Source organism: Schistocerca cancellata, chromosome 5 (assembly GCF_023864275.1).
Source record: "Schistocerca cancellata isolate TAMUIC-IGC-003103 chromosome 5, iqSchCanc2.1, whole genome shotgun sequence".
NCBI lineage: Eukaryota > Metazoa > Arthropoda > Insecta > Orthoptera > Acrididae > Schistocerca > Schistocerca cancellata.
The window spans coordinates 41,510,760-41,536,544 of record NC_064630.1 but is presented as its reverse complement, the minus strand read 5'-3'; the positions used below and the strand labels follow the sequence as shown (position 1 = coordinate 41,536,544).

The window sequence follows — 25,785 nt, the reverse complement described above, 5'->3', positions numbered from 1 at the left end:
CCAACATTTCTACGGAATCCAAACTGATCTTCCCCGAGGTCCACCTCTACCAGTTTTTCCATTTGTCTGTAAGGAATTCGCGTTAGTATTTTGCAGCTGTGACTTATTAAACTGATAGTTCGGTAATTTTCACATCTGTCAACACCTGCTTTCTTTGGGATTGGAATTATTATATTCTTCTTGAAGTCTGAGGGTATTTCACCTGTCTCATACATCTTGCTCACCAGATGGTAGAGTTTTGTCAGGACTGGCTCTCCCAAGGCCGTCAGTAGTTCTAATGGAATGTTGTCTACTCCCGGGGCCTTGTTTCGACTCAGGTCTTTCAGTGCTCTGTCAAACTCTTCACGCAGTATCGTATCTCCCATTTCATCTTCATCTACATCCTCTTCCATTTCCATAATATTGTCCTCAAGTACATCGCCCTTGTATAGACCCTCTATATACTCCTTCCACCTTTCTGCCTTCCCTTCTTTGCTTAGTACTCGGTTGCCATCTGAGCTCTTGATATTCATACAAGTGGTTCTCTTCTCTCCAAAGGTCTCTTTAATTTTCCTGTAGGCAGTATCTATCTTACCCCTAGTGAGATAAGCCTCTACATCCTTACATTTGTCCTCTAGCCATCCCTGCTTAGCCATTTTGCACTTCCTGTCGATCTCATTTTTGAGACGTTTGTATTCCTTTTTGCTGCTTCATTTACTGCATTTTTATATTTTCTCCTTTCATCAATTAAATTCAATATTTCTTCTGTTACCCAAGGATTTCTACTAGCCCTCGTCTTTTTACCTACTTGATCCTCTGCTGCTTTCACTAGTTCATCCCTCAGAGCTACCCATTCTTCTTCTACTGTATTTCTTTCCTCCATCCCTGTCAATTGTTCCCTAATGCTCTCCCTGAAACTCTCTACAACCTCTCGTTCTTTCAGTTTATCCAGGTCCCATCTCCTTAAATTCCCACCTTTTTGCAGTTTCTTCAGTTTCAATCTGCAGTTCATAACCAAGAGATTGTGGTCAGAGTCCACATCTGCCCCTGGAAATGTCTTACAATTTAAAACCTGGTTCCTAAATCTCTGTCTTACCATTATATAATCTATCTGATACCTTTTAGTATCTCCAGGATTCTTCCAGGTATACAACCTTCTTTTATGATTCTTGAACCAAGTGTTAGCTATGATTAAGTTATGCTCTGTGCAAAATTCTACAAGGCGGCTTCCTCTTTCATTTCTTCCCCCCAATCCATATTCACCTACTATGTTTCCTTCTCTCCCTTTTCCTGCTGACGAATTCCAGTCACCCATGACTATTAAATTTTCGTCTCCCTTCACTACCTGAATAATTTCTTTTATCTCATCATACATTTCATCAATTTCTTCATCATCTGCAGAGCTAGTTGGCATATAAACTTGTACTACTGTAGTAGGCAGGGGCCTTGTGTCTATCTTGGCCACAATAATGCGTTCACTATGCTGTTTGTAGTAGCTAACCCGCACTCCTATTTTTTTATTCATTATTAAACCTACTCCTGCATTACCTCTATTGGATTTTGTATTCATAACCCTGTAATCACCTGACCAAAAGTCTTGTTCCTCCTGCCACCGAACTTCACTAATTCCCACTATATCTAACTTTAACCTATCCATTTCCCTTTTTAAATTTTCTAACCTACCTGCCCGATTAAGGGATCTGACATTCCACGCTCCGATCTGTAGAACGCCAGTTTTCTTTCTCCTGATAACGACGTCCTCTTGAGTAGTCCCCGCCCGGAGATCTGAATGGGGGACTATTTTACCTCCGGAATATTTTACCCAAGAGGACACCATCGTCATTTAATCATACAGTAAAGCTGCATGTCCTCGGGAAAAATTACGGCTGTAGTTTCCCCTTGCTTTCAGCCGTTCACAGTACCAGCACAGCAAGGCCGTTTTGGTTAATGTTACAAGGCCAGATCAGTCAATCATCCCGACTGTTGCCCCTGCAACTACTGAAAAGGCTGCTGCCCCTCTTCAGGAACCACACGTTTGTCTGGCCTCTCAACAGATACCCCTCCGTTGTGGTTGCACCTATGGTACGGCCATCTGTATCGCTGAGGCACGCAAGCCTCCCCACCAACGGCAAGGTCCCCCTAAGGAGGTGAATTAGGGCCGGACTCATAATCACCCAGCCCATATTGCTTGAAATTTGGGGAGGGTGTTGATTGACAACACAAATGTCATTTAGTAATGTATTGTATGAAATTCAGTCCCTAAGGGATTGAAGTGGCGGATGAAAGGTTTTCTGAAAATATGTTGATGTTCAAGCTATTTTGAAGCTAGAACTACACAAATTGGTCTTTACTCTCTCGGTCAGAAATAAAAATATGTGCTTCAGCATCTTTGGTAATTCAGCTGCTAGGGGACTAAAATAGAAAGTGAAATTTTATTTTGAAAATAAATTATTATGAAAGTACTACTAAAGCATTTTTACAGCTACATCCATGAAAACTGGTGTTTGACTTCTAAAGAAATATGTATTAGAGGCAAGGTCCATGGTTCATGGGGGGAATATAATAATTCCAATCCCAACGAAAGCAGATGTTGACACATGTGAAAATTACCGAACCGAACTGTCAGTTTAATACGTCACAGCTGCAAAATACAAACGCAAATTCTTTACAGACAAATGGAAAAACTGGTAGTAGCCGACCTCGGGGAAGATCAGTTTGGATTCCGTAGAAATGATGGAACATGTGAGGCAATACTGACTCTACGACTTATCTTAGAAGAAATATTAAGGAAAGGCAAACCTACGTTTCTAGCATTTGTAGACTTGGAGAAAGCTTTTGACAATGTTGACTGGAATACTCTCTTTAAAATTCTAAAGGTGGCAGGGGTAAAATACAGGGAGCGAAAGGCTATTTACAATTTGTACAGAAACCAGATTGCAGTTATAAGAGTCAAGGGACATGAAAGGGAAGCAGTGGTTGGGAAGGGAGTGAGACAGGGTTGTAGCCTATCCCCGATGTTATTCAATCTGTATATTGAGCAAGCAGTAAAGGAAACAAAACAAAAATTTGGAGTAGGTATCAAAATCCATGGAGAAGAAATAAAAACTTTGATGTTCGTCGCTGACACTGTAATTCTGTCAGAGACAGTAAAGGACCTGGAAGAGCAGCTGAACGGAATGGACAGTGTCTTGATGGGAGGATATGAGATGAACATCAACAAAAGCAAAATGAGGATAATGGAATGTATTCGAATGAAGTTGGATGATGCTGAGGGAATTAGATTAGGAAATGAGACACTTAAAGTAGTAAAGGAGTTTTGCTATTTGGGGAGTAAAATAACTGATGATGGTCGAAGTAGAGAGGATATAAAATGTAGACTGGCAATGGCAAGGAAAGTGTTTCTGAAGAAGAGAAATTTGTTAACATCGAGTATAGATTTAGATGTCAGGAAGTCGTTTCTGAAAGTATTTGTATGGAGCGTAGCCATGTATGGAAGAGAAACATGGACAATAAATAGTTTGGACAAGAAGAGAATAGAAGCTTTCGAAATGTGGTGCTACAGAAGAATGCTGAAGATTAGATGGGTAGATCACATAACTAATGAGGAGGTATTGAATAGAATTGGGGAGAAGAGGAGTTTGTGGCATAACTTGACTAGAAGAAGGGTTCAGTTGATAGGACATGTTCTGAGGCATCAAGGGATCATCAATTTAGTATTGGAGGGCAGCGTGGAGTGTAAAAATCGTAGAGGGAGACCAAGAGATGAATACACTAAGCAGATTCAGAAGAATGTAGGATGCAGTAGGTACTGGGAGATAAAGAAGCTTGCACAGAATAGAGTAGCATGGAGAGCTGCATCAAACCAGTCTCAGGACTGAAGACCACCACCACACCCACAACAATAACAACAACAACAACAACAACAACAAACATGGGCATTCTACTTCAAATCACTTGATACAGTATGGGTACTTGACATTTCCAACTGACTGAAATAATGTGATCAATCGATATAGTCTTTTGTTTTTATGTTTGTAGTTCATAAAATTAAAATTCAGGGTCAAGGTGCGATTTGTGCTTTTACCAGTGGGGGGATGTCTTAGGGGGTTAGCAGAATTATGTATGTTACTAGCGTGGACCATGGCGTTATGCATGGTTAAACAGCTATTTCTAAATAGATGTTAATGCCAAAACTCACTATTCCCGCATATGCACTGTCAGAAAGGCCATCTCTTGTTATATTTTTCAATGTACATTATAGGTAAAGCTTATTTACAAAATCATCTATATACAGGTATACAAGGGGAATTCAAAAAGTAGAGGCACATTTGTGAAAAGCTGTACTTATTCTGATGATAGAAAACTGAAACATACTAATAGTATTAATAGTAAGACTTATTACAAACTTCCAGTGTTTGGCTCCACAAATTTAAATTATATGTAAAGTTTTACTCCAGTGCGTGGGAAATAAACATCCCAGGTTGGGATGCATAACCTAAAACCAGAGGAGGTGATGGTCTGATGCAGAGGGGGGGAAATCCTCCCCCATCCCACCCCCTGCAAATCGCACACAGTTCAGGGTCAGCTGCCAGTCTTAGCACCATACGTTAATTATCTTCAAGTCTTCGAGCATTTCAAACAAGTTTTTATGAATGTGACTCTCTTTATAAAACTACATCACAGGGCAACAACCTCAGTCAACTAAAAACAATACCTGCAAGGTTGTTTATCTATCATACACATAATTCCTTGAGGTAAGCCTGATAAATACTTTCAAGTAGTATTCTTTCTCAAATATTAAGTTTTAGCCGAAGTTTACTGTTTTCCAGTGTTAGTTACTCATGAATAAAACTCATTTTGATTTATTGCGAGTATGGAAAAGTTTGACTTTACCATGTAAGTAAAATCCAGTCCACTCTATGAAGCTGGTACATTTTATGAAAGTATGGGTACACATATGATTGAGAACTGTTAAATGCAAACACTAATAACTTTCATTTGTTGTCAATATTGAACTTGTTGGTCTTATTTGATGATTAAACTGAGACTAATAGTGGGAGATGAATCTGGATTTGCCACTCAAGAATATTTAAATAAAAAAATTGTTAGATTACTCTGTACTTATTGCAAAATGCTATAATCTATTCAGATTCGCCCTATAGTGCACAATTACATTAAACACAAAATATGTAACAAAAATGTCACCTGTAGAATTGTAACATAGCTCCTGTGATTGCCATACCTCCAGGGACCTGGAAAGACATTCTGCCAAACACATTTTGTTTCTCACCAGTGTCCGGATGGAATGCACTGTCATACAGTTTCTTTGCATATATGATTTGCTCTTGATTTGTTCCTGGAGGTTCCTTACCAATCCTGGATAAAAATAAAATAATTGTATTAAATCATGCAATATATTTGACAGAAAGGCAGTACCCCTAAAAAGCACAAACTAAGAACTGAAATATCACTAGAGAACAGTTCCAACTGTGGGATACTCTTACCTGTAGAGTTCTATTAACTTCTTGGCATCATCTAATGCTGTATCAGAAGCAGTGCATGTTCTTGGATCTGTCACCCAAAAAAAGTGTTTCAGTCTCCCAAGGAAAGTTGATTGGTCCCAAAGAGGACTATCCACATCTATGCGTTCATGTAACATATCTGCAAGTAAAGCCTCCCTTTATCAGTGTGCCACATTCATACGTAAGTTCGAATATTCTAATTATTATACTACAATGAACTTTATTTTTAATAGCGAAGACAAGTAGCATTCTCAGTAGGAGTATCTCTACATCACAGACCTTTAATGTATATAAGCAATAACTAAATAGAAATCACAATGGATATGCTATTGTGTCTGAGAGCATGTGTAACATTTGTAGGCTTCATAAAAAATCACTTTTCAACAGTGTCTGAAGTAAAGTATGGCATTATTAACATACATGATAGCAGCAAGAATCTTATCTTATCATTTACTGTTTAATATCAAATCACTACACACTTCACAACAAGATAAGGAATCAATTATACTGGGGAAGTCCTAGGAAACTAAGAAATTGGGAGGGGGGAATTAAGAGAAGGTTTATCTAACTATGATTACTGTACAATACACAGTCAGCTACTTATAAACAAAACATGGCATTTTACACATAAATGCAAGATCAGATAATAGCTCTGGGACATCAATTATTGTTACATCTTGAATGTCACTGTATAATTTTGATATCAGTAGTTGCAGTTGTAAGAAGTCTCCCCATACTCTGGTAGTGACTGGTGCCACACAAGAGAAATAAAGAAACCGATGTATTGTAATTGCCTTTGATTGTAGCACCATACACAATCATTAACCTGGCTCTAGGGAGGTAGAGTCCTCTTCCCTATTCCCCCACTGGGGTAATTCCTGTCTGGCGCATCCACATCACAGGGGTGGTCACCCTACACTTCAGTAGGCTGAAGTGATAGGATGGCTGAGTTCAGGCAGGGACCCAAGCCCATGGGGTATAACACGGACCCATGCCCAGGGTTACGGGTTAAGGGGAGTCGTACCGTCCAAAATGAAAAAAATTGACATTTTTACTTTTATGCAAATTATGAAAATATGGATTTTTTGCTTAATTTGGTGTTGGTTTCATTGAAATATTCGATAATTTACTATTTTAAATAAATATTTGAAAATAATCATGCAATGACATTTCTGAGAATTTTCTTTTCCGTTATTTCACATATTGGCATTTTTCTCTGGAGCTATATAGTCTAGTAGGTTGTGGTTTCTTTTGTTTTGTAGAGAACTGTCCGTTTCATAAGTTGCCTACACTGGTGGTACTTCACAGTAAGGTCTTTGAACTGTACATTTGTTTGTGTTTGACAACAACAGTTATCCACTAGCCGCGTTTTAGTTTCTGTGTTTCCTGTGATAGTTTTCGTCATGACTAAACCAAAAGGAGTGTTTAAAAAAATACGAAACAAAGGAAACAGATACTACAGATCAAATATAACAGCAGTAAAAAGAGTGGTTAGCGCCGAAGGGTGTGATAATTTGGTTGTAAATAGTGACAGTCCTTCTACCCCTCTGAGTGCTCCCCAGAAAAAACTGCTGGGTAATAGTGTAAAATACAACGCAGCTTCAGACAGTGAAACAAACAGCAATATTATTATTAATCTCCATATACTTATTTCAGCTTTGTGTGAAACAGTGTGTTGTCGTATATGTGATGGGAAATTGAAATTTCTGAAAAGCTATCTCAACGTAATGGTCTGGTGTGCACTTTACAATGTGTTTGAACTGTAAAAGCGAAAAGACTTTCAAGACTTCAGAAGTAAGTGTAAATAATGGACTTTTTGACACTAATCTAAATAATTCTATGGACTTAGATGCATAGAAAAGGCCATTATGCTGGTAAGGTTCTTTGTGGCTTGATGAACCTGCCTAGTCCCGCTACAAAATCTATAAAATACAACTTCATAGTAAGAAGTAGTGTCAAGGCGTGTGCTATGGAGTCAATGACTACAGCAACAGAGCAGGCTGTAGCAGAAAATGGTAGTTCTGACATAGGAATATCATTCGATGGATCCAGGCAAAAAAGAGGTTTCCAGTTAAAGAATTCATGTGCATCTATTATCAGCATCGACAATGGGAAAGTGTTGGATGTTGCTGTGTTGACCATGTACTGTCAGGGTTGTAAGCAAGCAGGCAAGAGTACTGAAAAGCAAACTAAGCATGAAATGAATTGTCAGAGAAACTATGAAGAAACTAGTGGAGGGATGGAGGTTGCTTCTGCTGTTCCAACGTTCCCAGCATGACCGTGCTGTTTGCTACATGAGTTTCCTTGGGGATGGAGACTCATGATTGTATAAGGCAGTGGTGGAGAGTAAACCCTATGGTGATTTGTCAATTACAAAACTAGAGTGCATTAATCATGTGCAAAAGAGGATGGGCACAAGACTACGTAGACTCAAACAGCAGTTGGGAAGTACCAAGTTATCTGATGGTCTAAGTATAAGACGTCGACTAACTGATAAACAAATTGATCAGATTACACAATATTATGGTATGGCTATTAGAAGTAACAGAGATAATTTAGATGGTATGAAGAGAGCTGTAGGGGCAATTTATTTTCACAAGCTCTCTACAGATGTTGAACCGATACACAACCTGTGTTCCACTGAATGGTGTAAATACTTGAAGGTAAAAGAGGAGGGTAAAGTAGACAATGTATCGCACAAAATTACTATACCAAATGCTGTTATGCTTGCCATGAAACCTGTGTTTCAGGATCTTGCCCAACCAGAGCTGTTGAAGAAATGTCTCAAGGGCAAAACACAAAATGCGAATGAATCATTTAACAATGTTGTATGGTCAAGGACACCAAAAAATGTGTTTGTTGGAAGGTCAGCCTTTGAACTTGGTGTTTTGGATGCTGTTCTTACTGTTAATGATGGCTATTCTGGAAGACTACAGGTTTTGGAATATCTTGGCATTCATAAAGGTTACACCACCACTAAAAGTGTGATGGACTTGGACCAACTGCGAATCATGAAGGCAGAGATTGCAACAAACAATATGTCAAAAGAAGCCAGATCCAAGAGAAGGAGTGCAGCAATTGGTAAGGAAGATGAAGGAGGAGATGAGGACTACCATCCAGGAGAATTCTAACATATTTTTTATGTATCAGTTGGCTGTATATTAAAATTTTTTCTTTAAACACAATTTTCTCAACATGACATTTTTCAGTATAAAAGCTCTTTTTTCTCAGAAACTTCTGAATCTACATCAATGAATTATTTACCACATAACATACACTCCTGGAAATGGAAAAAAGAACACATTGACACCGGTGTGTCAGACCCACCATACTTGCTCCGGACACTGCGAGAGGGCTGTACAAGCAATGATCACACGCACGGCACAGCGGACACACCAGGAACCGCGGTGTTGGCCGTCGAATGGCGCTAGCTGCGCAGCATTTGTGCACCGCCGCCGCCAGTGTCAGCCAGTTTGCCGTGGCATACGGAGCTCCATCGCAGTCTTTAACACTGGTAGCATGCCGCGACAGCGTGGATGTGAACCGTATGTGCAGTTGACGGACTTTGAGCGAGGGCGTATAGTGGGCATGCGGGAGGCCGGGTGGACGTACCGCCGAATTGCTCAACACGTGGGGCGTGAGGTCTCCACAGTACATCGATGTTGTCGCCAGCGGTCGGCGGAAGGTGCACGTGCCCGTCGACCTGGGACCGGACCGCAGCGACGCACGGATGCACGCCAAGACTGTAGGATCCTACGCAGTGCCGTAGGGGACCGCACCGCCACTTCCCAGCAAATTAGGGACACTGTTGCTCCTGGGGTATCGGCGAGGACCATTCGCAACCGTCTCCATGAAGCTGGGCTACGGTCCCGCACACCGTTAGGCCGTCTTCTGCTCACGCCCCAACATCGTGCAGCCCGCCTCCAGTGGTGTCGTGACAGGCGTGAATGGAGGGACGAATGGAGACGTGTCGTCTTCAGCATTGAGAGTCGTTTCTGCCTTGGTGCCAATGATGGTCGTATGCATGTTTGGCGCCGTGCAGGTGAGCGCCACAATCAGGACTGCATACGACCGAGGCACACAGGGCCAACACCCGGCATCATGGTGTGGGGAGCGATCTCCTACACTGGACGTACACCACTGGTGATCGTCGAGGGGACACTGAATAGTGCACGGTACATCCAAACCGTCATCGAACCCATCGTTCTACCATTCCTAGACCGGCAAGGGAACTTGCTGTTCCAACAGGACAATGCACGTCCGCATGTATCCCGTGCCACCCAACGTGCTGTAGAAGGTGTAAGTCAACTACCCTGGCCAGCAAGATCTCCGGATCTGTCCCCCATTGAGCATGTTTGGGACTGGATGAAGCGTCGTCTCACGCGGTCTGCACGTCCAGCACGAACGCTGGTCCAACTGAGGCGCCAGGTGGAAATGGCATGGCAAGCCGTTCCACAGGACTACATCCAGCATCTCTACGATCGTCTCCATGGGAGAATAGCAGCCTGCATTGCTGCGAAAGGTGGATATACACTGTACTAGTGCTGACATTGTGCATGCTCTGTTGCCTGTGTCTATGTGCCTGTGGTTCTGTCAGTGTGATCATGTGATGTATCTGACCCCAGGAATGTGTCAGTAAAGTTTCCCCTTCCTGGGACAATGAATTCACGGTGTTCTTATTTCAATTTCCAGAAGTGTATATAGTACAATGATGTTGTAGCTCTATTTTAGTAGTGTTTACTGTAATAGCTAAAACTCAAGAAATTAAAATTGTGAAAATTTACACCAAAAAATTATATGTTTAGGAAAAAATCATAACTTTTTTTCCAGTTGTTATTTTAAAGTGATTGTAGAGCAATGGGAGAACGTGTGATAAAAACACCACATTTATGATATGAATATAATAGAGGGAAACATTCCACGTGGGAAAAATATATCTAAAAAGAAAGATGATGAGACTTACCAAACAAAAGCGCTGGCAGGTCGATAGACCTGTCTATCGACCTGCCAGCGCTTTTGTTTGGTAAGTCTCATCATCTTTCTTTTTAGATATAAACACCACATTTATATACTCAACAGTTCCTGAGAAAACGGGGCAATTATATAGCCAATTTAACATTGTCGAGACAGGGCAGTACGACTCCCCTTAAGACCTTAATGACAGTGACGGTGGAGAAGAAAGATTTCAGAACAGCGAAGCTGGCAGATGAGGCAACCCTCCTTTCTGGGGATTAAATGAGAAGGGAACTACTGCCTTGTGGTGGAGGAGAAACTCCAAAGGCTAAGGGAGACAACCCCAATAGAAAATCCTTTCTTGCATTAGGCCTAACAAGCCAGTAGGAAAGTCTTCATATACTGCTTTCAAAACACAGATGAGCTTCGGAATGAACCACTCAGGGTTTTACCCTACTGCTTCTTCAAGTACTGGTGCGAATGATTAGAGACCTGATGATATTCATCAGTACAAGAAGATGAAACCAAATGGACTAAAAAATAACCTAAATATTGGCACCATTAATATATTAACCCTCAATGGAAAAATGGAAGAAATGACAGATGTACTAACAAAGATAAAGTTAGATACTTTGGGATTAAGTGAAATGAAGTGGAAGGAAAAAGGTGAGAAGAATTTGAGAGGAGGAGGAAAACTGTACTGGAGTGGGAATAACAGGTTTGGAAGAAATGGTGTGGCAGTGATGGTGAATAAGAATGTACAAAGCTGTATTGAAAGTGTGAGATATACATTAGACAGGATCATATTACATCTGAGATTCCACAAAGAAACACTAAAGTTATCCAGATTTGTGCACCTTAAGTGGGATGTAGCAACGAAGAGAAGATGGACTTTGAAAATGAGTTAGAGGACCATAGAGAGAGTGCTAAATAGTGATGGGAGATTTTAATGCACAGGTATGCAAAGACAGAGAGGGATTTGAGCAAGTATCGGGATGTTTTGGATATGGAGGCAGAGATGAAGAAGGGGAAAGACTCCTGGATTTGTGCCAGAGGAATGGAATGAAAATAGCAAACAGCTGGTTTATGAAGTGAGAAAGTCATGTTATCACCGGATACAGTTGAGATGAAAGAACCAAGAGTGTAATTGATTATATTCTAGTAGACAGGGAATGGGGAGAGAAAGTAACAAATGTGAAGATAATTCCAAGTGCGAATGCAGACGGAGACCTTAGATTACTGGTGGGACAATGGAAAATAAATCAGTGTGTGAAAAGTGGAAAACACAAGAAAGTGATGAGGATGTGGGATTGGAAACTGAAAGAGAGTGAAAATGCTGAGAAGTGTAGAGAATTAATCACACAAAAATTTCCAAAAGAAGTTTTCTGCAATGTAGAAAAAGAATGGAGTTTATTCAAAGACACTTTAGTCGAAGCAGCACAAAAAGTATGTGGCAAAACATCTGGAAAGGAAAAAGTAAGATAGTCATGCTGATCGGATGATACCACACTCCAAGCAGTTAGAAGACATACAGAGGAAAAGAGGAAGTGCAAAGAAATAGTGGAAACAGCAAAGAAAAGGGCATGGGAAGAGTTTACAAAAAAAACTTGAAGATGTGAAGAGCAATAATAAAATGTTCTATAAAATGATGAAAAATAAAAGGAAGGCTTCTGAAGTACCAGTAAAGATAGAAACAGAGGATGGTACTGTGACTGAAGATCCAGGGCATATAAAAGATCTCTGGAGAGAACATTTTAAGAAACTGTTAAACGCTGAGGAGCCGGTACGTGAGGAAACAACAAATAATGAACAAATTGAGAGAAGTTGGGAAGCAGAATTAGGATAAATTACACAGAAAGAAATGGAAATAGCTGTGAAGAAGATGAATGGGGGGAAATCCCCATGATAAGAGCAGTGGGTCCAGTGAGAATGCAGTGGCTGTATAGAGTACTGTCAAGCGTGTGGAGAAATAGTACAATACTTGACGATTGGTGAAGGGGAGACATTGTTCCCATCTTCAAAAAAGGCAAAAAAGACTTTGCAAAAACTACAGAGGAATAACTCTTATGAGCCATACAGCTAAGATTCTTTAAAGAATTTTACTAAATTGAATAAGTGAAAAGATAGAAAAGGAGCTGAGTGAAGAACAGCATGGGTTTAGGAAAGGAAGAATCACGATCGACCTGATATTTTCTATCCGTCAACTGATGGAAAAAAGTTGGAGTATAACAAAAGGGTGATAATGTTTTTTATAGACATAGAAAAGGCTTATGACACAGTTAACATGGAAAGATACTAGGAAGAAATGAAGAAGATAGGTATAGAAGATGGATACATTAATATAATAAAGACAATGTACAGAGGGCACAATTGTAGAATTAGAACACCACTGAGGAACTCAGAATACTTTGAAATAAGACAAGGACTTAAGCAAGGAAGCATTCTATCTCCTGCACTTTTTAATGTTGTGATGGAGGGAATGAATAGGGCTGTTAAAGATATAGTAAAAGAAAAGGGCAAAAAGATGATTTTTTCAGATGATATGGTACTATGGGGCGACAAAGAGGTAGATGTACAGTGACAACTTGATGTACGGAAGGAAATAATGAAAAGGTATGGATTAAAAATAAATAAATATAAGATTGAAGTATTGGAATTTGGAAGAGAGAGAACCCCTCAAAGTGGTAGACAGTTTCACTTATTTAGGGAGTGAAATATTTAGTGATGGAAGAATAACCAATGAAATTAATAGGAGGTTACAGAAGAGAAGCAATTTCTACCAAGCAATAAAACACCTGATTTGGAATAAGGAAGTTTCAGAAAAAGCAAAACTCCTTATGTATACGAGTTATTACTTCCCTATTGTCACATACGGTGGAGAAACATGGACAATGACAGAAAGGGACTGGAGCAGACTGCAAGCAGGAGAAATGAAATTTCTCAGAGCAGTTAAGGGAAAAACAAGAATAGACAGAGTAAGGAATGTAGATATTAGAAAGGACCTAAACAAGAAAGTATGAGAGAATAAATCGAAAAAAAGACATTAAGACGGTACGGGCATGTTAAGAGGTTGCGTCGGCAGAGACTTCCAAAAATTATGGAAGAACTAAAGATGGATAGAAAAAGACCTAGAGGGCACCCAAGAATACGGTGGAAAATGGGAGTGAGAATATCTGTGGAAAGGAGAGGTGTGACCTGGCACCAAGTGGAGGAAGAAAAGAGGTGGGAGGATCGAGCCAAATGGAAAGGACTCGTCAGCACCCAGACCCGGCAGTAGCTGGAGTGGGATCCGGATACAATGTATTATAATTGTTAGGATATAGATTAACAATAAATCACAGTATGAACAGGTTTACACACTACACCAAAACACAACATGTGGGCAAAATGGAATAGAAAAATATTTTTTTTCAATTATCATGAGAGACAAATGCCTGTAAAATGAATTCATTAGTAAATATGCAGCCCCTAGACTGCAAAGAGTTAATCTACAGATGAACTTTAAATTTCTGTGAACAATTTTTAGAGGTATATCGATAATAATACACTTCCTTGATCATAATATAACTGAAACGTTAGTTGTTTTTGCCAAAATTCATACAATCTATATCTAAATATATAATGATGTTTCTGAAACCTCAATAAGGAGCATTGTAGAGGACATCTTGTTGCAAACATTATTCATTCTTCATACTATTCTGTTCATACTGTGTGTAAAAATGAGTGCCTGTAGGTCTCCTAACCACTCTCAAATTTTTCTGCGCAGTAATTACGAGAGTTACATGTAGGTGTGAGTAATGTGATACTCAAGTTCTCTCTTAAGACTGGTTATTGGAGTTTTACAAGCAACCCTGTCTGAGGTGAATGAGTATTGTTTGTATAGTCTCCAAATGGAGCATACTGATAATTTCAGTAGTATACAATTCACACACATTATTCATTCCTTCTTTGGTTTTTTTTTATAATTTCTTTACTTTTTTTAGCTTGATAAGAGTGTGTTAAATGTGAACAATATTCAGGAATGACCCAGAGAACTGATGGAGAATCAACTCTTTCTAGACTATTCCCACAGTAACATTCACTCACACCTCTGCGTTATAACAGTCCCACTGATTCTTACTTGTCTATTGTTATTTGTCTCATGACATTAAACAGGTTCCCCCTCCCCAAAGGACTTACATTCATATGGGGACTGATGACCTCAGATGTTAAGTCCCATAGTGCTCAGAGCCATTTGCAACACTTACATTCATAGCAAAATATAATTTTCTTGTAGATTTTTATTAGCATATCTTGAAGACTCTCAGCATACATGTTTTAATGATTTGTAGAAAGCAAGAAATTATCTTTATTTCTTTGATTATATGAAAGAGGAAAATAATTTTCCTTGAATAAATCTGATTTGTTGTACAAAAATATGATTATTTATTTATTATGTTCCAGATTTTTAAGTAATTTTGAGATTAACCCTTTGGAAATGAAGGATACATGTTTTAAATTTATCTTTTCTCTAGCTTTAGTATGTGGAATAAGTTCCTTCACTTTTCTTGAAAAAATATCTTATCACTTATTCAGAATAATACAGAATGCTACTTTCCATGGCTGTGGCACTGTAAACACAAAACAGCATAATTTACTTGCCAACTGTGTAAAAAGAAAAAATTACTTCACATTATCAAATTACAAGGAGAAGGTCTGGTCAGTATTTACTACTACAATCTATTTTAAGTGTTTCTTTCATTCTAGGTGATCCACATATGTTTTTAGCCTTCTGGAATAAATTTCTCATTCTTCCACGAAGAAGAAACATACAGTATGGAATCCCCCCCCCCCCCCCCCCAACTATAAGAATTCCTTTCTCTGGATTCCATCTCTCCTTTCACAATAACCTTCACATTTTCAGGTTTTGCCAGCCCCTGTCCCTCACAAACCTGGTACTGCAAAAACACATTTCCATGCTACGAGCATCCCGGAACCACCTCTGTTGCCTCTGCAAGATACTGAAAATGTGCAATTCCTACTACATAGTCACATCTCTGAAATTGAACCTCTGTATCAAGCAACTGGAGGAGCGTTCTAAATACTGCCTCCATTACCCAACCTACTGACATCCCTTGGCCAGCTTGGGGCACCACTATCCAACCCTCATCATGCCCACAATGTTCCTCTTCGTCAATCCCTCATAGCACCCAGACCCTTAATGGCTGATCTTTTCAACCTGTGACATCCCCCAAAACTCCCTACAAATGTTCCAAATCCAGAGCCAAAACATAACCTGTCCACGAAAATCATCAGCCATAGAGAAGTTTCAGTTCTATCAAAAGGCCTCAGCTTTAACCCTACACCCAAATTGAACTTGTCAAAAACCTACTCTCCGTCTCCCAATCAATCCAGTGGAAACACTTCTTTTCCACCAATCCCTCCAACCAAAGCCAACCTACTCCCAACATTGAACCCTGCCTCTCCCTGTTCACAACACAATCCAACAGTGATCATCCCCCCCCCCCCCCCCCCCCCACTTAACAACCCCTTGTCAGCTTCCAGGAATTCTTATCTCCAACATGGACTCACCATTCTTCCCCAGGTCCCTTACTAAGAACACCAGTCTTTCAGCAGAAGAGAGAACAGCCACATCAAAGATACCAATCACTTCCTTCACCAACTCTCCACCATCCCTACCCTTTTACCACCTGGTTCTCTAGTGGTCACTGTTGAATACACCAAAATCCCTCATGCCCATGGTCTTGTCATAACCGAACACTACCTTTCCATACGTCGTTCAGACACCAAACCCACTACCTCCCAAAACCCCAAACCCCTAATCTGGTTCAGGTTCAATGATGATACCTTCATGATCCAGTCTCAGGGCCAAGACACCCTATCCTCACTCTTTCACAAACTGAACACCTTCTCTCCCACCTGCTTCACCTGGTACTCCTCAGTCCAGTGTCCCACCTTCCTAGATATTGACCGCCTCCTCTCTGATGGCTCCATCCACACTTCTGTCCACATTAAACCAACCAACCACCTGCCATCCCTTCTACATCAAAAAACCCAGCCATACAGTCTTGGAACCCAGAATGGCAATGAGGGAGAACCTACCCAAGATCCTTCCCACACCTTCTAAAGTTTTGTTCCATCACCCACTCAACCTCCACAATATCCAAGTCCATCTCTATGCTACTCCCAATCCCCCTTGCTACAGGGATCATATTCCTGTGAAAGACCCAGATGCAAGACCTGCCCAGTCCACTCACCCAGCACTTCTCATTCTACTACTGTCAAAGGCTTATGTTACCCCAGGAAAGGCTGGGCCAACTGTGAAAGCAGTCGTGTTGTATACCAGCTCTGCTGCATCATTGTACAGTTGTTACATCGATATGACTACCAACCAGCTGTCCACCACGATGAATGTCCACAGCCAAACTATGGCCAAGAGCAAAGTAGACCACTCTGTGGCACAACACGCAGCTGAACACGTGCTTGATTTCAATAGCTGTTTCAAAACCCAGACCATCTGGATCCTCCCCTCCACCACCAGATTTTCTGAACTGTATACTTGGGAGTTACACTTACAACACATTCTCCACTTTGGAAACTATCCCGACCTCAACCTACAGTAACCTACTGACCCCACACTCTTCGTCCAACGGTTTCCACCACATCATCATAACACCTTCTCTCTTTTCACATTCCCTCACTCTCTTTGTGTGCTGCCCTCTGCCAGTGTACCAGCCTGTCCTTCCCCTTCCCTGCATCTCTCCCTGTTCGCTCCCCAATCTTCAATTCTGACCCCCCCCCCCCCAACCCCACCACCTGATGCTACGCCTAGCAGTCATTAGTCCCTGCACACTCTGCGGGACAGCGCTCCCCCCCCCCTCCCCCTCCCACCACCCTGTCATGCTCCTCCTGTTGCCTGCGCTACCCCCCCCCCCCCCCTTCTCCATCTCACTTCAGATTGATATTCATGAGACAGTTGCATTCTGGTCAGAGCTGTTGTTGATAGCTAAAAAAGGCTTTTTCTGAAACCTATAATGTGTAACAATCTTTTTGTTGTGCCTGTCTGCAACTTAACACATCATCTTTACAGCGAGAAGCGATCTATCCTGTGCCTAATATTGTCACACCATTTTCTCTGATATGCAGTTTCATATGGACCCCAAGCACAAAGGATAATTTTGTTGCTCTGCACTGCTCAAGTATTATCTAGGAATGCCAACATAATTTAGTTCCTACATCATGTATGTAGTAGTTGTTGTTGTTGTTGTGGTCTTCAGTCCTGAGACTGGTTTGATGCAGCTCTCCATGCTACTCTTTCCTGTGCAAGCTTCTTCATCTCCCAGTACCTACTGCAGCCTACATTCTTCTGAATCTGCTTAGTGTATTCATCTCTTGGTCTCCCTCTACGATTTTTACCCTCCACGCTGCCCTCCAACACTAAACTGGTGATCCCTCGATGTCTCAGAACATGTCCTACCAACCGATCCCTTCTTCTAGTCAAGTTGTGCCACAAGTTCCTCTTCTCCCCAATTCTATTCAATACCTCCTCATTAGTTATGCGATCTACCCACTAATCTTCAGCATTCTTCTGTAGCACCACATTTCGAAAGCTTCTATTCTCTTCTTGTCTAAACTATTTATTGTCCATGTTTCTCTTCCAATCATGGCTACACTCCATACAAATACTTTCAGAAACGACTTCCTGACATCTAAATCTATACTCGATGTTAACAAATTTTTCTTCTTCAGAAACGGTTTCCTTGCCATTGCCAGTCTACATTTTATATCCTCTCTACTTCGACCATCATCAGTTATTTTGCTCCCCAAATAGCAAAACTCCTTTACTACTTTAAGTGTCTCATTTCCTAATCTAATACCCTCAGCATCACCCGACTTAATTCGACTACATTCCATTAACCTTGTTTTGCTTTTGTTGATGGTCATCTTATATCCTCCTTTCAAGACACTGTCCATTCCATTCAACTGCCCTTCCAAGTCCTTTGCTGTCTCTGCCAGAATTACAATGTCATCGACGAACCTCAAAGTTTTCATTTCTTCTCCATGGATTTTAACACGTACTCCGAACTTTTCTTTTGTTTCCTTTATTGCTTGCTCAGTATACAGATTGAATAACATCGGGGAGAGGCTACAACCCTGTCCCGCTGCCTTGCCAACCACTGCTTCCCTTTCATGCCCCTCGACTCTTATAACTGCCATGTGGTTTCTGTACAAATTGTAAATAGCCTTTCGCTCCCTGTATTTTACCCCTGCCACCTTCAGAATTTTAAAGAGAGTATTCCATTCAACATTGTCAAAAGCTTTCTCCAAGTCTACAAATGCTAGAAACGTAGGTTTGCCTTCCCTTAATCTTTCTTCTAAGATAAGTCGTAGGGTCAGTATTGCCTCACGTGTTCCTCGGCCTCGTATCACTAGCAGTCGAGATGACAGGCATCTTATCCACATGGCTGTAATGTATCGTGCAACCACATCTCAATCCCTGAGTCAACAGATGGGGATGTTTGCAAGACAACAACCATCTGCAGAAACAGTTTGACAACGTTTGCAGCAGCATGGACTATCAGCTCGGACACCATGGCTGCGGTTACCCTTGACGCTGTCTGGGATGGTGTACTCAATGCGGACCTGGGTGCACAAATGGCAAAACATCATTTTTTCTTATGAATCCAGGTTCTATTTACAGCATCATGATGGCCGCATCCGTGTTTGGCGACATCACAGTGAACGCACATTGGAAGTGTTCATTTGTCATCGCCATACTGGCGTATCACCAGGTGGGAGGGTATGGGGTGCCATTGGTTACACGTCTCGGTCACCTCTTGTTCGCATTGATGGCACTTTGAACAGTGGACGTTACATTTCAGATGTGTTACGACCCGTTGGTATTGGAGGGCAGCGTGGAGGGTAAAAATCGTAGAGGGAGACCAAGAGATGAATACACTAATGATTCAGAAGGATGTAGGTTGCAGTAGGTACTGGGAGATGAAGAAGCTTGCACAGGATAGAGTAGCACGGAGAGCTGCATCAAACCAGTCTCAGGACTGAAGACCACAACAACAACAACAACATACGACCCGTGGCTCTACCCTTCATTCGATCCCTGCGAAACCCTACACTTCAGCAGGATAATGTATGTAGTAGTGCTTTTCAAATGGAGGTAGGTTGTTACAACTGTTTTGGGTAATGAATGGACAGACAGTTTTACCGAACATCAAGCCACAGAACATGCTTAATGAAGAGTATGATAACAAGGGCCATGAAGCTTCGGGATAGATCATAATTATGCATTTGTACATTTACTTTCTGTTCTTTGTGTTCTGATTGTACACTACTGGCCATTAAAACTGCTACACCATGATGATGGCATGCTACAGACGCGAAATTTAACTGACAGGAAGAAGATACTATGATATGCAAATGATTAGCTTTTCAGAGCATTCACACAAGGTTGGCGCTAATGGCGAAACCTACAATCTGCCAACATGAGGAAAGTTTCCAACCGATTTCTCATACACAAACAGCAATTGACCGCTGTTGCCTGGTGAAACGTTGTTGTGATGCCTCGTGTAAGGAGGAGAAATGCGTACCATCACGTTTCCGACTTTGATAAAGGTCGGTTTATTGTATCGCGACATTGCTGCTCGCGTTGGTCGAGATCCAACGACTGTTAGCAGAATATGGGATCGGTGCATTCAGGAGGGTAATACGGAATGCCGTGCTGGATCTCAACAGCCTCGTATCACTAGCAGTTGAGATGACAGGCATCTTATCCACATGGCTGTAATGTATTGTGCAGCCACATCTCAATCCCTGAGTCAACAGATGGGGACTTTGCAAGACAACAACCATCTGCACAAACAGTTCGACAACGTTTGCAGCAGCATGGACTATCAGCTCGGAGATGGCTGCAGTTACCCTTGATGCTGCCTGCTATGGTGTACTCAATGCGGACCTGGGTGCACAAATGGCAAAACATCATTTTTTCTGATGAATCCAGGTTCTGTTTACAGCATCATGATGGTCACATCCGTGTTTGGCGACATCGCAGTGAACGCACATTGGAAGTGTGCATTTGTCACCCGGCGTGAGGGTATGGGGTGCCATTGGTTACACGTCTCGGTCACCTCTTGTTCGCATTGATGGCACTTTGAACAGTGGACGTTACATTTCAGATGTGTTACGACCTGTGGCTCTACCCTTCATTCGATCCCTGCAAAACTCTACATTTCAGCAGGATAATGCACGACCGCATGTTGCAAGGCCTTTCTGGATACAGGAAATGTTCGACTGCTACCCTGGCCAGCACATTCTCCAGATCTCTCGCCAATTGAAAACGTCTGGGCAATGGTGGCCGAGCAACTGGCTCGTCACAATACGCCAGTCACTACTCTTGGTGAACTGTGGTACCGTGTTGGAAGCTGCATGGGCAGCTGTACCTGTACACGCCATCGAAGCTCCGTTTGACTCAATGCCCAGCAGTATCAAGGCTGTTATTACGGCCAGAGGTGGTTGTTCTGGGTACCGATGTCTCAGGATGTATGCACCCAAATTGCGTGCAAATGTAATCACATGTCAGTTCTAGTATAATATATTTGTCCAATGAATACCCATTGATCATCTGCATTTCTTCTTGGTGTAGCAATTTTACTGCCCAGTAGTGTAGTTCCACAGTAATTACGAACTTTGCAAGTGTCAAAAAGATACTATTGTCGCTAGCCTTTATATGAAAATTTTGTAAATTAGAATAATAAGAATCCTAAATATTAATTAAAATTTCTAACATTAACTGGATACATTATTTTCTTTAGGAAATATAGGATGTAGAGGCTGAATTAAAAAGAAAGCCAAACCTGTGAAACTGGTTGGTTGTCAACAAATTTGATTTTCACAAACATCTATTCTTCTCAAAATTTCGTCTATGTCCTTTGGACCCTTATGGTTGTCAGTACCACAATTATCTGCACTAAATGTGAACAAGAACTTAAGCCTTCTCATCATTCCAGTTGTGGTCTTCCACCTGAAAACTGCTTGATGCAGCTGATACTCGATCTGGTGCGAGTCTCTCCCCTTCTAAATAACTACTACAACAGCCTTATGAATCTACTTACTGTATTCATCTCTTCGTCTTCCCTCCAAAATTTTTAGCCACTACACTTCCCTCCAGCACTAAACTGACAATCCTTCGATGTCTCAGAATGGGTCCTACCAACCGATCCCTTCCTTTAGTCAAGTTGTGCCACAAAGTTCTTTTCTCTCCAGTTCTATTCAGTACCGCCTCATTAGTTATGTGATCCAACCAACTAATCCTCTGTGTTCTTCTGTAGCACCACATTTTGAAAGCTTCTGTTCTCTTCTCATCAAAACTATTTATCATCCACGTTTCACTTCCATCTAAGGCTTCACTCCAGGCAAATACCTTGACAAAAGACTTCCTAACACATAAATTTATGTTCGGTGTTAACAAATATCTCTACTTCAGAAACACTTGGTTCTGTCATTGCCAGTCTACATTTTATTCCCCTTTGCTTTGGCCACAGTCAGTTATTTTACTGCCCAAACCGCAAAACTCATATACGACTAAAATTCCAGTTTCAAAATTCTCCAGAAAAGGAACAACTGCTCACAATGATGTCACATTTGAACAGCATACTATTGACACAGAGGGAAACATCATATAAATAAATAAAAATTGACCAATATATGGATTGTAAGCATCTTCATGTAAATAGGGTTGGCTACAAATGACAGACAAATCACAATACGACGGCTACGGGTGTAATTGCGCATTACACCATCCACACTGTTCAATGTGCATGACTACACAAGTTTGTCAGTCAACACTTGGGGTAAGCCCATCCACTACGGCAAGGTCATACTGCATTGGAAGGAAAAATTGGTTTTTAGCTCTCCTGAGGCCAAAAGATGCATAAACAGCACAATAACATCGGATGTTTATTGTCGTACGACTGGTGTAAGACATGTACAATATGCTATCCACCATTTTCTGCCACAAGTTGAAATCGAGGAACAGCACATTCTGTAACAGATGGATTGTCTCGGGGGTCACGTTCAAAATATGTTGCGCAAAGTGTGCCTTCAGTTCAGCTACATTTGTAATTGAAGCTCTGAATATGACATCTTTCAGATAACCCCATAGAAGTCATATGGATTAAGATCAGGTGATCAGGACAGCCAGGCTGCAGGGAAATGATGGCTGATAATTCTAGCATTTGCAAAATGCCTCTGCAGCAGCTGCTTCATTGGCTGTGGGACGTGTAGAGGAGTGTCGTCTCGCATAAAAATGATCCTACTAACATATCCGTGTTATCAATAGATTTATGTTTACCATAGTGTTTACCATTGACAGTACAGGTAACAGGACACACAGGACTCATTTCCTCGAAAAAATACAGCCCTACAGTAAACGATGCCATCACCCTGCAAAACACAGTCACTTTTGCAAAATGAACTGGTACAGATAAATGTGCTGTTACCAATATTCTGCAATTCTGTATGTTGACATGTCTTTGGAGATGGAAATTGGCTTTGTCTGTCCACAGAATGTTTCACAGGTACTCACTGTTCACTTCCATGCAAACAGGAAATTCCAGAGCGAATGTTGGCCTTGTTGGCAAGTCACCAGGAACCAACTCCTGAACACGGGCAACTTTGTATGGGTAACAATGCAGAATGATTCGTAAGATTTTGTGCACAGTGTTCACAGGTGTGTTCAACATTTGTGCAGTGCAATTCCCAGTGCACTTTGTGCATGCGGACCACCACACGACCCCTCCTGCAGTACTGTCGCCACATCTTCAACAGATGTCACGTAAGCCCCTTTCCTGCCTCTGCCACATTGCACACCAAAAGAAGCTGTCTTTTCAAATTTTGTAATAATTTTTTCCAGACCCTTAGCACACATCAGACCGATGCCTTCTTGCATGGCTACTGGTGCAAAATCAACTTTCTTGTAAAAGAGCGTTACCGGCAGTGAGCAATCCTTCGTGGAGACAGTCATGTTGGGCATCTCGGATGCAAACTGTGGAACAGTCGTGTGCCACATGTCTGTTGGTGTGCATATTCTAACACTTAAAGTGCCATCTATTGGTCAAATTTTTATTAATTTTTTTCTCTCTCTTTCTGTAGCATTTTGAAACTCAAACTTTAACTATGGTCACCCTGTGGTACTTTTACTGTCTAATTTCAACATCTAACTCCGTCAGCATCATCTGATTTAATTCAACTACATTTCATTACCATTGTTTTTCTTTTGTTGATGTCCACCCTACATCCTCCTTTTAGAGAACTGTCTGTTCCATTCAATAGCTTTTTCAAATCCTTTTCTTCATCTGACAGAAGTACAAAGCCATTGGCAAACCTCAAAGTTTTTATTTCTTCTTCTTCTCCAAACTGTTCTTGTGTTTCTTTCACTCTTGCTCAATGTACAGATTAAATAACATTGGGGATAGGCTACAACCTGCCTCAATGCCTTCTCAGCCATTTCTTCCCTTTTATTTCCTTCAATTGTTATAACTGCCATCTGGTTTCTGTACAACTTGTAAATAACCTCTTGCTTCCTTTAGAATTTCAAAGAGTGTATTCCATAAAACAGTACCAATAGCTGCCTCTGAGTCTACAAATGCTATAAACATAGGTTTGCCTTTACTTAATCCATTCTCCATGAGAAATGAAGGGTCAGTGTTGCCTCGTATGTTCCTATGTTTGTCTGGAGCCTAAACTGACCTTCCTTGAGGTTGGCTTCTGCCAGTTTCTTCATTTTTCTACAAATAATTCACATTAGTATTTTGCAACACTGACTTATTAACCTAACAATTGGCAGTATTCACCTCGGCTGTCTTTGTAACTGGAATTATTGCATTCTTCTTGAAGTTGGAGTGTATTTTCCCAGTCTCATATAACTTGCAGACCAGGTAGAATAGTTTTCTAATGGCTAACTTTCCAAAGGATATTAGTAGTGCTGTTGGAATGTCATCTACTCCATGAACCTTGTTTCAGCTTAGGTCTTTCAGTGCTCTGTCAAATTATTCTCGCAGTTTCATATCCTGCAAATCATCTCCATCTACTTCATAGTCCCTTTCTATAATTTTATCTTCAGGTTCATTTCCCTTGTGTAGCTGCTCTATGTACTCCTCCCACCTTTCAGCTTCCCATTCTTTGCTGATGACTGGTTTTCCATCAAAGCTGTTGATATTCATACAGCCACTTGTCTTTTCTCCAAAGGCCTCTTTCATTTTCCTATAGGAAGTATCTAATTTTCCCCTGGTGAAATACGTTTCTAGGTCCTTACATTTTCCACTGGCCACTTAACTTAGCCACTTTTCACTTCCTGTCAGTCTCATTTTTTAGACATTTCTATTTCCTTTCACCTGCTTATTTACTGCATTTTTATATTTTGTCCTTCCATCAGTTAAATTCAGTACTCGTGTATTATCCAAGGATTTCTACTAGGCCTCGCCATTTTACCTATTTGATCCTCTACTGCCTTCACTATTTCATCTCATTAAAATACCCACTCATCTTCTGCTGTATTCCTTTCCCCTGTTATTGTGCCTAAAGCTCCCTCTGAAACTCTCAAAAACCTCTTTTTCTTTCAACTTACTCAGGTGCCATTTCCTACCTTCCTTCGGTTTCTCTAGTTTTAATCTACAATTCATAACCAACAAATTGTGGGCAGTGTCCACATGTACCCCTGGAAAAGTCTTACAATTTAAAATCTCTGTCTTGCCATTAGATAATGTATATGTGAAGACAATGAAATCATTCAAATAATTCACCGCAGCTGCAGACCCTATCACAATCAAGATTATATTACATAGAGTGAGTCAAAAAAGACTTGACAACTTTGGAATGATACATAAATTGACTGAGACAACTTACAGAATCGGTAGATGTGTAATTTTGAAGCAAATAACCTCATGTTTGATTCACGTAGTACATCAGTACCTTCATTCCGCCACCAGGAGCGCCATTGTAGTGCACAGTTAAAATGGTTATTTTCACTAGTGCACAGTGTGCTTGCTGTGTGTTTTGGTGTCTTGAAAAGAACTCTGCCACAATTGTTTGGTGTAAATTTTACACCAAATACGTGGAAGAACCACTAAGCAGGCCTACCACATTTACTCTTGGCAAGAGAACTTTGTTGTTCACGGCATCATGATAAATCACCAGGTCACCCACGTGTTAACGATTATGTCACTAGTATTGTGTATCTGGATATGCTTAAATATGATGATGACCAAGATGGAATGGTTTACTACCAGAAAAGGGTGCACCACCTCATTTGCCCACAGAA

The 25,785-nt window shown here is 40.9% G+C and overlaps 1 protein-coding gene across 7 annotated transcripts in view; it reads right to left on the bottom strand.

The window, feature by feature from the left end:
* Positions 1 to 25,785, bottom strand: part of LOC126187323 (sideroflexin-2) — a 182,228-nt gene that overhangs the window by 141,030 nt on the left and 15,413 nt on the right. For all 7 annotated transcript variants that reach the window (XM_049928340.1, XM_049928339.1, XM_049928341.1 and 4 more), the window contains exons 2-3: positions 5,484 to 5,640; positions 5,185 to 5,355 (exon numbers count right to left, since the gene is read on the bottom strand). In XM_049928340.1, the coding sequence (XP_049784297.1) occupies positions 5,185 to 5,355; positions 5,484 to 5,638 (326 nt within the window). In that variant the 5' untranslated portion in view covers positions 5,639 to 5,640. The remainder of the gene's footprint in view (positions 1 to 5,184; positions 5,356 to 5,483; positions 5,641 to 25,785) is intronic.